Source organism: Sturnus vulgaris, chromosome 1 (genome assembly GCF_052056855.1).
Source record: "Sturnus vulgaris isolate bStuVul1 chromosome 1, bStuVul1.hap1, whole genome shotgun sequence".
NCBI lineage: Eukaryota > Metazoa > Chordata > Aves > Passeriformes > Sturnidae > Sturnus > Sturnus vulgaris.
Genome location: NC_142243.1, coordinates 91462453 through 91475440, shown reverse-complemented (window position 1 = coordinate 91475440; position 12988 = coordinate 91462453). Strand labels below are relative to the sequence as shown.

Here is a 12988-nt window from a genome sequence, read left to right as displayed (position 1 = left end):
TGTAACCAACCATCTTTCCATTCTCAAAATGGAAGTGTGTTTCCTATTAAGTCCTTCAGATATTCTTCAGCAGATGTCTGTAAAGTAACTACTCCACTGTGGATCTTAGCTGCATTCCATGCTACAATAGTGTTTGATCTGTTGTGTGAATATAGCACAGAATACAGCTTGGAACCTTTGTGTAGCAGTTTATAGTGTAAATATGGGCAGGTATAGCTAGCAGTGTCATTTCCTAAGCTTAATAAAACTTCAGTATTAATTCACATTTTGTAATTGATAATGCTGTGTTTGTTGTTCTTAATTTAATTTTATTCTTGTGACAGAGGTGGTCACCCTTACCTGACAGGCCTTGCAGTAGCTGGTGGAGCGTATTACCTGGGACTGGAAGGGGCCATCATAGGACCAATTCTACTTTGTATACTTGTGGTTGCTTCCAATATATATAGTGCCATGTTGGTGAGTCCAACAAATTCTGTGCCCACTCCATCACAACCAACGTGGCCATTACAGATTTACCGGTGAGCTGTAAATATCTTACTTGTATGAATTATGTTTTCACACACATCAGTGTATGTATGCACAGGTGTAGGGAATGTGTGCCTGGGTTTTATATCAGTGTGCACTCACATCTGCATGAGTACTGTAGTATTTGAAGAGGATTCAGCTGTCCCATACTCTAGAAATAAAAAGTATGGCTAAATAAAACACTCACTGGTACATGTATACTGGAAGTGTTTAATGTCTCTCAGCCACTCACAGAAGGCTCCTTTAGAAAATTTGCTGATAATACCTTTGTGTCCTATAATTTATATGTTGCTGTTGTGCCGTGCTAGGAGATGATTGAACATGATTTGTGAACACTTAATCATGGATACATAAGAGTTCATTGCCCTTAAAAAGAGGCTTGCCCCAAAAGACTTCATTTTTATGTCCTAATTTACAATACTGCAAAATATAAACATACCTAGACTTTGAAAAATGTGATACCATTATATGCCATTTTTCCATTAAATTATGGTCCTTAGTAATGTCATTAAGTTATGAAATTACGGAATACAGAAATGTGTCTTTAAACTGTGCAGTTAGAAATGAGATAATAATTACAATACAGTTAGGAATAAACTCATAATTGAATAACTACTTAGAATTGTAAATCCCATTATGACAATATTAACAATAGTAGTTATTTTAATGTTTCTACTGTCTTGTTAAACTATGTAGGTTAGCTCATTATACATATATCTTGAAGAGGATTCTCTACTTGTCAAAAATAATTCTTTGCCTTATTCATATGAATAGTGCTGTCTTCTTTCATCTGGGTAATTTAGGACAAAAAACTGCTAATTCGACCTGTCTGTAGTCTCTGGCTTGTAAAAGTTACATTCCAGTTACCCTGTATGACACAGACAGAGCTTCCAAGTACACAAAAAAATCTTCATGTGTGTTTGGTTCTCCTTTATTTTATAAGAAACAATTGTTTGGAATCACTGTGCAGATTTGTGTCTTACTTCTCACTTTTCTTTTCCTCCCCTCACCTCCCAGGTCACCTAGAGAGAGTCCTGAGGAGATGAAAATGTCTGCAGAGTGATGGAGATGCTGGGCTGCACCTCTGCGACTTGAGGGAATCTCTGTCTTCTGTCTTGGGTTCACAACAGCCATGGCCTTCTGTCCGTTCCCAGCTGTGCCTGGGGCAGTTCACAGGGGAGCATAGATTGGGTTTTAGGCGAAAGCACTAGAACATCTGCTGGCCTTACATTATTTTGTATGCAAAATACACTTTGCCTCTTTGAGAGAGAATGTCTACTTCCCATGGCTTTGCATACCATCACACAGTAAGCTGCCTTGTTGAAGACGTTGAAGACCTGTCTTATCAAAAGAATAGTTAAGAGGACAGGTACATCCACTGGAGTAATTACCTTATCTGCTGAAATTACTAACTTGGCTTTTATTTATTGGGTTATTTGTCTTATTAAACTGTAGTAGCTTTAAAGAAAGCTGTAATTCCAAAATATTTATTTTTTAGATAATTTGGTGGCAAAAGAAGGGCAAACCACTCATTGTGAAATGAAAGTATAATGTAATAGTTTGTTCCTCCTCAAGGTGTTTCTTTTTAAACTGCAAGCGTCATCTGTAACTCATAATAACACTTAAATGTTATTCTCTTACACGCACTGAAATTTAATGTTGTTGGAGACTGATATTTTTGATACCTTCCTGATATTAATAGAAATGCAAACTCTTAAATGTGGGTTTTCCTCTTACTGACATAGGAGGGCTTGTTTAAGTAGTTTAAATCTTGCCTCCCTTTTGCACCAAAACCTGATAGTATTTTGCTGTTTATCCACCCTCCCAGTGGAGTCATCTTGTCAACTAAATTTAATCAAAGGCCTTAAGTGTTTTCAGACAGTAGTAATGTAGGCTGATGGCATCTCCTTCCAGTAATTGGAAGAGGTTTAATGGGGGTTGTTTAATGTTGGTTTCCAGATGCTGTGGCTGAGTTCAATTCACTTTTTCAACAAATTTTACTACCTGGAAGAAAGGGGAGAGAGCATGGATTTTGGTTTAGTTTAGTTGGAGTTTTTTAACCTTGTAAGCATCTAGCCAAATGTCTTACTGATATATAGGACATATCTTAATATATTAAAGTATGTCTTATTAATAAACAAATATCCTAAATTTCTGAAATTATGTATTGCCTAGGTCACAGCAGCAGATCCTCTAGTGTTTTTCTTCCATATGTAATTTTTCTTAAAATGCAGCTTTGGTGACTGACATTTAAGGCCTTTTGTATTGATTGTCAAAACATTTTGACACAATGGATCTTTATAAATGGATCCTTTTGTAAATGGGAAGTGGGTTTTTTGGTAAATATTTCATACTTGCACAGCTTTTCCACAAATCCAGTGAGGCCCTAGGTACAAAGTAGCAGATGAACTTGCTTAACCAAAGAACCACCATTCAGTTTCCGGAAACTCGAATTGATTTTCAGAGTTTGATTGATAATGAGTTGTACAAAATACAGGCATGTCTTCTATTTCTTGTTGACATTAATTCGATGCTTGAAACGAAGGGATCTTGTCCAGGGATAAGGATATCTAAGATGAGTGCACAAACAGCTTGCAATAACTGAGATGTATATTTTACTCAACTTCTCGGAGTGCTGAGAGATTTGGAAGGTTCTTTCCATGATATTGTATGTATTTTATATTGTTTTGAAAAATACATTGCCATGTAAAGTGATTGGAAAGTACTCTGATAACTGAGTAAAGAAGAAAGTCCTGCTATAGGTTCATAATAAACAGATTGCCTAACAAGACACAGATTCTCGAAATAAGCTATTGCAGTCTCACTGATGAAATTGTCTGTTTTAAGTGGGAGGGGTTGAGTATGACTGTTTGTGCACACTTGCAGGTATGTGCTTGAGAGACAGACTTGGGCTTAATTTAGTAGGTTGACTCAGGTTTATCAAAATACGGAAACATCCCACTTAATATTTTAAATTCTGAAAGATCTACACATCACATTAACTAACTGAGTAAGAAGAATGTGTTGCTTGAATCAAATATCTGTCTTACCTCCTTGGTTTTGTGGCTTATGAAAAAGTTTAAATGAAATAACATTTTTATAATTGTTGCTGGCTAGGGTGGAGGATGTGGGAAGATCTGAGGTTTTCCTAAAATACTCCTGCAACTTTCTAACCAGTGGGAATGAGACCACCATGATATTTAGGCAACTTCTTTCTTGTATTACATTTTTTTTTTAGTTCACAGTTTTGCACTGAATTGTTATGTTCTTGTTGTAGCTTCTTGTTGCAGCATTTAAAGCACCTCTTTGCTCACTGGTCAAGACATGTCAAGACACCTTTGCTATCCCATTTTCTGAGACAATCTTTCACAGTCCTGTGGTACTCTACTTAGTAATTTTAAAGACACATTAAAAAACATTATTTTATTTGGTTTTAAGTTTTCTTCTTCCCCTTCAACTAGTTGTCTTAGCTCAAAGAAACGTGATTGAGGAACCAACTGTATGGTTCAGTAATGGTGCAGTAACATATACTGCTAAAAAAAAAAGAAAATGAAGGAACAAAACTTCCAATAACACCTTCACAGAATAGGAAATATTCACTGTTTTTCACCATGTTTGGAAAAAAGGCACAAAAAACCCCCAAACCACGAAATACCACCTTATAAAAAGGTGTACATTGATTATTTACATTTTGTGTTTAGCAAGTGTCTAGTTGCCAGCAGAAATAAAAGACCTTGTTGTTGGGTATTTAGCAATCTGTATAATTTTTTGAGCCTTTCTATGAGATCTCAGAAACTAAACAGTTTAGTTTAGATCAGTCTCACATTAATGTGAAAATAATCAAACTGGTCATTTTGACTTCTGGTCTTTGAAAAATGCCAGTTCATGGTTATATTGGCTCATCTGCAATAAAAACCAAACCCAGCAGTTCGGTGGGATAAGTTTTTAGTACATGGATTGTGGCTTTCAAAAAAACCAATTCAACCCACTCCCCCTCCAAGATCCTACAACAATGACCACCAACCAACCAACCAACAAAAGCCACACCACTCTCTGCAGTGCAGTTTTCTTAGGAGAGACCATCTTTTCTGTAATGCTTGTAGGCAAGAAGTTGATGGCCTTTACCTTTACTGTAAACAGTCTTTCCAGGAGCAGGTACTTACTAAGTGTATTTAGTACATTTAGTGTTCAGTAATTTAGAATTCAGAAGGGAATGCTTCATAGTAATGCAAGACAATGTGATCTTATGATATTGTGAAATTCAACTGTGCTGGTTTTTTTCTTTCTCCTTGGGGAAATCAGGCTTGTTGCAATTAAGTGTAGTGCCTAAAGGGCTGGTGCTGTTTCTGGCACTCAAATCTGAGTTAGGCCTTTCCTTCCTATACCTTGACTGAACACTGCTGTAGCAGAGCTGGCAGAGGTGACTGTGTTCCAGTTCACAGCCCAGCATGTTAGCTTCAGGTCACTGTAAATACTGGCTTAATTGGATCCACGAAGGAACAAACTGCAATGGGCAAGAATCTGGCACTCATTCATTCTGCCACTCTTACTGCAATATGGTGGCTTTCAGCACAGGTGCACTGTGACCAGTTGGGAGCAGAAATTATTTATTTTGAAAGGCTGCTTTAAAAACCCCAGTTTAACATCATAATAATACATATGGTGCGCACTTTTCAGGAGTTAAGTTGATACCTATGTGATCTTCCATGAACAGTGCTGTGTGTGTGTGCAGGTTATCTATGGTACACTTAGGCTTGTCTGATTTCAAGGTCTGGGTGGCTTCTCTTAATGACACAGGGAAGGAGGATATACTGGATGTGTATTTTGTCAGTGATTATTGGAATAGGAAATCCATAATCTGTTTAATTAAAATAAGAAAAAATCATTGTTCAGGGAAAGTTGGATGCTGTCTCCAGTATTATCCATTGTGGGTATAAGCATAACTTTTAAAACAGGTGTATTGCTGCAATGTTAAATGTTTTTCAGAAAGCCTGAAAAAACAAAACTGGATGAAATTGCTCTCCAGTAAAAGCAGCAGCTGATCCCTAGTACTAGGAATACTTCAGAGTGTTGCCTTTCCTATGGGCCTGCTACACTAAGGATGCAAAATACCATTATTCTACTGAGATGCCATAGCTTTGCACCGTTGGTAGTGGGTGTTTCCACAGCTGCCTTTATTCAAATATTGTGTTTATATTATATTGACTTAAATTTGTCACTGTAGATAGTGGCATTTTAATGGATGCTACCTCTGGAAATGGCTACAATTTCCTTTGAAGAAACTGAATGATGTTGGGATTGGAGGTAGCATTCATTAGGTTTAATAGCAGAGGAGCATTCTTCTAGAGATGCAGTTGCTTACCTTGAAGTTTGCAATTTTCCAAGAGAAAATTGATTTGCCAGATAATCTTTATTGAGTGCCAGCTGACATCTCTTAAATCCGTGGATATATCATCTTTATAAACTCTGTACTGACTTGTATTTCAAAGGGTTTCTTCTTAGTATAATTTCCTACACTTCTTGCTGAAGCCAACTTTGGCAATGTCCATATTATTCCTATTTGTACAAAACTAGAATCATATAAAACTCTTAACAAACGTTGGAGAGACTTGATCTTTAACCTGGTGCTGTCTATCTGTCAGTTTTACTAAGGTATCTTAATGCTTTATGGTAAAATCTTCTAAAATTGCTTTTAAGTGATAAAATTGGAAATACGAGAAAAAACACTGTGGAAAATTAATTTGGTGTTTTAAAATGAGGAACAATGCCAGAAGTCATAAACATATTCATGGATTCTACATTTGGTTTGTAAATGTATATATCGATATATAGAGTTACATAAACATTGGGAGTCTCTGTCCTATTCAGGCTTTACCTGAAATTTTGTCCTATCTCTTTTTTTTTTTTTTTTTTTTTTGAGATACCTGAGAACAAACAGTGCCTGTATATAATGAAAACAAGCAACATTTTCTACAATTCATGTTTACCTGATACAGATAAAGGAAGAGCTAAGCAAATCCTGGTAGTGTGACTACCACTGTTTTATTGTAGTTCATATAAAGTAGGAAAAAGCTGCTAGTAATGCACTGATGAGAGATTGCTGTTCCTGGAAGTATTTGCACACATCCTCTAAAAAGCTGCCAAAATTAATAGGTCATGAAATACATCTTCAGTTCCCCAGATTCTTAAACTCATCACTCGTCCTCTTGTTTGGAATATGGTTTAGTACATGAGAGTATTGCTTCCATCCCCTTTTGGGAATTGATTCCAGGACATGAAGGCGTATGTTGAATGTCCATACTGAAATATGTCAAATTCAGGAAGGAAGTGATAATTGGAAGTAAATGCATCCTTGATCTGCTCTGCATATGTATGGACGTGGACAAATATAATTCATGTTGCATTGAATTGAAGAATTGTTTTTTAAATATAAATACTATGGTGACGCCAATGCCAGGTTTGAGTAAGAAGCAGGGCAGATTTGCTTGCAGCAGGGTGAATAAAGCAGAGTGAATGCTCTAGCATCTATATGTATATATATAAAGAATTTTTGAGTGATGTTTTTAAAGCAAAAAATTAATTCTTCTCCTAACCTCACTCTTTACCCACTAGAGTGTCATGTACAGTGGTACAATGAGGACCTAGAGTCAGAGAATGTTTCATGGTATTCGTGTAGATCAAATGTAAGAAACATCACAAAGCCAAAAAGGAGCCACGCTACAAAAGTTCATTAGGCTTAAGAACTGGCATGTAGGCCATAAGGTTGGAAAAAAAAAATCCCAGTATTTACTACTCTTCCTGCCAGACTCAGCCTAAACCTGAATCTTTCTCAAATGTCAATAAAAGCTGCTTTTGTGTTGTTCATAACTTACTGTCTGTGTAGATCAGTGTTTTCAGCTTGTTATCTGTCATCTCGAATGTATTCGGCAAGCATTCAATTTGTTCAGATTGTTGCCTTTAAAAACGGATTTCCTGTGCTTCAGTGATGGTTGATGCTAGCTACTATTTGGTGTTTTGGTCAAAGGTTATGGAGATAGAGGAGGGTTGGGGTTTTTTTCCCCTCGGGGAAATTTCACCAAACCAAATCCAAAGATGCTTTTGACATCCTATCCTAAGACTGGCGACACCTACTCAAACCTAACAGCAGATGTTTTGCATTACAGAGCACAGGTTGTTCTAAAGTTTGTGTTCCTACCAGGCCCTGTGGGGATTTGGAGCAATAACTTCTATTATCTGTTGACACAAATTTTGTCTATATGTGTGATGCATCTTCAGAACGGAACTGTGTTCAAAACTGATGTTACCATAATTGGGTTTGGTACAGTACCTGGTTTTGCATGTATAATACTGACAATATAACCCCTATGTCCATCTGTGGCCCAATAAAATGTGTAAGTTAAGGTTGAGAACTACTTGTGTAGACTGCAGAGGTATTTAAACTAAATAATTTTGATTGTATGCACCAGTCCTTATCCTAATAAAAATGGGTTTTGTAGCAGGTTTAAGAAGCTTTTAACTTGATATTGTATTCACACTGCAGTCCTTTGTAAGCACAGAATGGTTAATATATTTTGAAATAAAATGCCATTAACATAAAAAGAACTGAGTTTGATTTGAATGATGGGCTCTTCGGAATCAGCCACAAAAGCAGCAGTTAATCTGCTGAAATAACTGGTGTGCTGGAGGCAAAGCTGGATCTGCAGTCCCTGTGTGTAACTGATGTCACTGGGAGAAGCCATACTTCACTTTTCCTTACATTTTCTGTGAGAAGGGGAAGGCCATGGCCATGGGTAACCGTGACTCAGCTGGCACGTGGCAATTTGCTGCAGTGCGCGCAGTACAACCAAAGTCCAGACCCTACAAAAGCTCCCATTTGGCACCTGTGGGTAGTTCAAATGACTTCCATTATGGCCTGCTCTGTGAACTGGAAATGGTTGTTTAGTGCCTAAGCAGAGTTTTAGATCATTCTATTGACTATAAAGCAAAAGTGATCAAATCCTCCCTTCATGACTGCTCACCTTTTGAAATGAGATATGGCTGATGTTCCAGTTTCCATCCCTCTCACTGGGAGCAGTCGCCTTGAAGCATTTCCTACAGGAGAGTCAGTTTTAGGTGGTACCTCCTTAGTTCTCTGAAGGGGTCAAACTTATTTAGTGCATATACACCCCGTATATATTGGGGGGGGGGGTTTACCAATTGATGCTAGTAACATAATTATGATTTAATTTTCTTTTAAATGGAAGCAAGTTTTCCAAAATGCTTAGTATTCCTTTTAAGTTTGAACCAAACCAAATGCATCTGTATTCAGGCAAGTCAAAGCACATCTACTTCTGTGAGAAATCCTTAGCTCTTGTATGGGTTTTTTAGTGATTTTATTGTGCACATAGTAGTGTTTTTATTAAAGAAAATAAGGAGTTCTGTTCAACACCCATCTCAGATAAGCTTTTTAGTGATGTAGCACCAGCCTATTTGCTCAGCCTCAACTGTTTCTTCAAAATAGTTCAGGAGTTACATGTCCAGTATAGTAAATTAACATTTTGAGAGTGGGAGGGTAAAGAATATGAAGGAGTTATCAGGCAGATAACAAGCAAAAAAATATGCTTTTGAGTTTGACCAGAGATACAATTTAAAAGATTAGTCTTTTGGCTTTGCCACTTAGAAAATAGCAATCGGCATTTTGAGAAAAAATACACCCTAGACATTCAAATACATCTAGTTGACATCCAAACACATGGTGAATGATAACAAAGAAAACTGAAAGGCATTCAGAAAGGCACCGAGATGGTATCTCGTGCTGTGTATAAAATTTCGTGCTGCCACTGAATTATAGTGTGAAATCATATCAAAGGCAAGAAGAATTTAACTTCCATACTTTTGACTGAAGGATGTTTCTATCAGTTGGCATAGCTTTATATCAAACAATTAATAGCTTCTTTATACTTTCCCAAAACAGAAATTACTCTGTGCCAACAATTTTTTACAAGGTAAGTCATGTTTCACATCATTGCAAGTAGTTCCTTTTTTTGGTTTTGTTTTATATGATGTAATCTTTGAAATGACAATATTAATGCTGCCATTACCTGTGCTGTGATGTGCCCTGACAACTCTGAGGATCTGTTTCACTGAAGCATTCACCCTTGCAAGTGTTCTGGTAAAGCTGGTAGATGCAGGATAATGTAAGGAAGAGGCAGCTTAGGCACGCTAGACTCTTCCACTGTTTCTATACCAGTCTTGGTGTTGTAATAATAACTATAAAAATCTCCTCCTCTTCCTTCAGCATAACTTAGTTTTAAACACTGAGGGTACAAGTGCAAGTGAAGGCTGGGCTCAAAGTATGCACCAACAGCTGCGTGGGGTGCTTTTCTTGGGTTTTCTTCCCTTTTCTCCCTTGTAGACTTACAGCTGTGCACATACTTGCCTTCTTGATTCACAGATGGAATCAAATGCTAACGCCTTCCATAACTAGACTCTTCGTTTTGATTATGCCCTTCTTACCAGAATCTGATATTTTTTATTAATAAAAAATAAAACCAATGTTATTTTGGGAAAACACCTGCTTTTCTTTACTTTACAAGACAAACAGCTGAGAGAAGACAATTGTGATAAAACTTCGAGAACTTTTGGTACTTTCATAATTTGTTGATAAGTATCTTTCAGCTGAAGTTGTCTTACAAGTTTCAGGGAAAATCACACATAATCTCGTCTGGCCTAAGCCCTCCTTTTGTTTTATGGGAGAGAAAAAGTTTAATTTAGAAGCTTTGCATGACTTAACACAGCCCATCCTTTTTAAAGCACTGCTGACTGCACACTTGCATTGCTCAGAGAACTGGAGAGAAGCCAGGTTGAAAGCTTTGCACCTCGTGCTTCTCAGTTTTCCAAAGGAAAAAATTTCATTCTCAGGGTTGTGAATGTAATTGGCTTGTTTAGAAAAGGTATACTTCGGTAAATTTTGGCTTGTTTGAACTTACCATAGAATTACTATAAAAGAATCCATCCAGGATCATTGAGTCCAACTCCTTCCCCTGTGCAGGATACCCCAAGAGTCACACCACGTGCCCGAGATCAGTGTCCAAACACTTTTTGAGCTCTGCCAGCCTTGGTGCTGTAACCATTCCCCTGGGGAGCTGTTCCAGTGCCCAACCACCACTTGGTGAAGAACTTTTTACTAATATTCAACCTAAACCTCCCCTGACACAACTTCAGGCCATTCCCTTGGGTCCTGTCACTGATCACCACAGAGAAGAGATCAGTGCCTGCTCCTCCTCTTCCTCTCATGAGGAATTTGTAACTGCAATGAGGTCTCCCCTCAGTCTCCTCCAGGCTGAACAGACCAAGTGACCTCAGCTGCTCCTCATTCAACTTCCCCTCAAGGGCCCTTCACCAGTTCCACAGTTTCTTGGGACATTGACCCTTATATTTGGTAAGTTTAATTTGCTGCCCCACCTCTGGGGTTATGGATTGAAAGGCTGGGAACATTTGATATGGAGAATTAGAAATTAATCAGTGACCAATGGTATAAACAGGTTAATGATCACCAGATTAACAATAAGCACTATAGCAAAGAATCATTTCCATAGAATTCTCTTCTACCTTAATTTTACCAACAGAAGTAACAGCCCTGTCACAGTTTGAATAATTAATCTTTTCTAAGACAGTGCAGTCAATGACTGCAATGAATATATATATCTGAGTCAATTAACATATATATAATTACTATTATATATATAATATATAGCACATATAGTTAGTTTATATATATAGTATATATAATTACTATTCAAGGGTGTATATCCAGATAGCTTTATCAAACTAGAGGTATTTTCAAAACCTACCCTCATTAGCTTTAGAACTCAAATTCATGGCAAACTTGGAAATGGCAGTTCTACCAGCCAGAATAATTCCAGGGATTTTGGCACTGGACTGGTTATTTGGATGCTTTACATGTTAAATGTCAAGATGACACTAAGTATCCACATACAGGCTACAAGCCCAAAAAATAAAAACAATTGAATAATATTGATTGACAGTTAAAGCATAACTTCATTATTTTATGTTTGCTGGCTGAAAGGTGGCTGCAGGGTTTTCTGTGACAATGGGGATATCAGTCTTGGAGTGAGAACAATGTGAGGCTCCAAGAGGACTCTGTAGTGTGGACTTTCATTGTAAGATTTTGCTTAAATGTGATGCATTTCCAAAAAAAACCTCAAACAACCAGTCTGCATTTCAGAAAAGGAATCTAGATCTGATTTCTATCAAAGCAAATGGTTGCTTAGATGCCTGTCAAAGAAAGGTCCTAAAAAGGTCAACTTTCCCAGAGACATGTGGGAACTTTTTCTTGGTCAAGACAGTTCAATTCTACTCATCTCAATTCAACTTGGTAAAAGGCACAACATCCTGTTCAGATGTCTGATGGAAAGCCTAAAACCAGATTATATCCCCTTCAGGAGGCAGCAATGTCAGGTTTTCTTTAGTTTTTTTTGTTGTTGTCTTTTTTTTTTTTTTTTTCAGTTAATCTTCTACAGAGTTTTTCAAACAAATTCAGTTCTGTGTAGAGCAAAGGCTACTGGCTTTTGTCAAATGCTGCTTTTGCTGGAGGCTTTCAAGAAGTGACTCAGTGACAGGCAATTCAGAAACTTACAGTGGGAATGCCAAACCTTTTCTTGTGCTGCTTGGTGGCCTGTACCTGACATGTAATAAGTTATTTCTTTGCTTTATGAAACACAGTTAGTAGGTGGGTGTAGCCAGACTGTCATTGCTGCACTATTGCAGTGATGGTTTTTCTGCTCTCATTTTTTGATACATCCTAACAAACATAAGCTGCCTGTACACTGTAAAGCCAATTTCTTCATGAAGATTTAAACTGAATTTTTTTTTTTGCCTTAAAGAGGAAATAAATTTGATTTTCTCTTTGAAGCGTTGCCAGTTACTGCAAATTGATAGAGTCCAATATGTTTTCCTAGCCATATTTATCTGGGAAAGTGTCAGTTAATTTGAACTCTCTGCTTACCATCACCACTGGTTTACAAGCATTTAAAAGCTTGCCTTCAATGCACTTCTGCTCTTTTATTAGAGCAAATGAATGTCCTGTGGTGACAAAAGCTTCCAATACGTTGAATTTTCTAGCCAGAATGAACTGCCTTGCAGTGGTAGCTACTGAGTAGCTAACCAGAATTTTCCCAGTATCTTACCAGAACATCTGATTTGCCTGTGCATTTTCAAATGTTGCTGTTCTCTTTATTTCTCAGGAATAAATATTTGAAGAAAATTATTCTGAGTTCCAGTTCTCCCAGCTGTAAGAAATTCACCATGATCATAGAGCAGACACCAGCCTCTTCCTAGACACAGCAGCTGGTTTTCTACACCTAAGCCCTATCTTTCAAAGTAGAAGTGCTCTGAACGTTCATATGAATTAAATAAAATAGAAAAATAATTATTTTACTAAACTTCAGTGATAAAAGGGTTT

At 37.3% G+C, this 12988-nt stretch overlaps 1 protein-coding gene across 1 annotated transcript in view; it reads left to right on the top strand.

The window, feature by feature from the left end:
- TMEM245 (transmembrane protein 245) overlaps positions 1-8124 on the top strand; it is a 76130-nt gene extending 68006 nt beyond the window's left edge. Inside the window, exons 17-18 of the mRNA XM_014880506.2 lie at positions 324-518; positions 1543-8124. Of these exons, the coding sequence (XP_014735992.2) occupies positions 324-518; positions 1543-1588 (241 nt within the window). The 3' untranslated portion in view covers positions 1589-8124. The remainder of the gene's footprint in view (positions 1-323; positions 519-1542) is intronic.
- The last annotated feature ends 4864 nt before the right edge of the window (positions 8125-12988 follow it).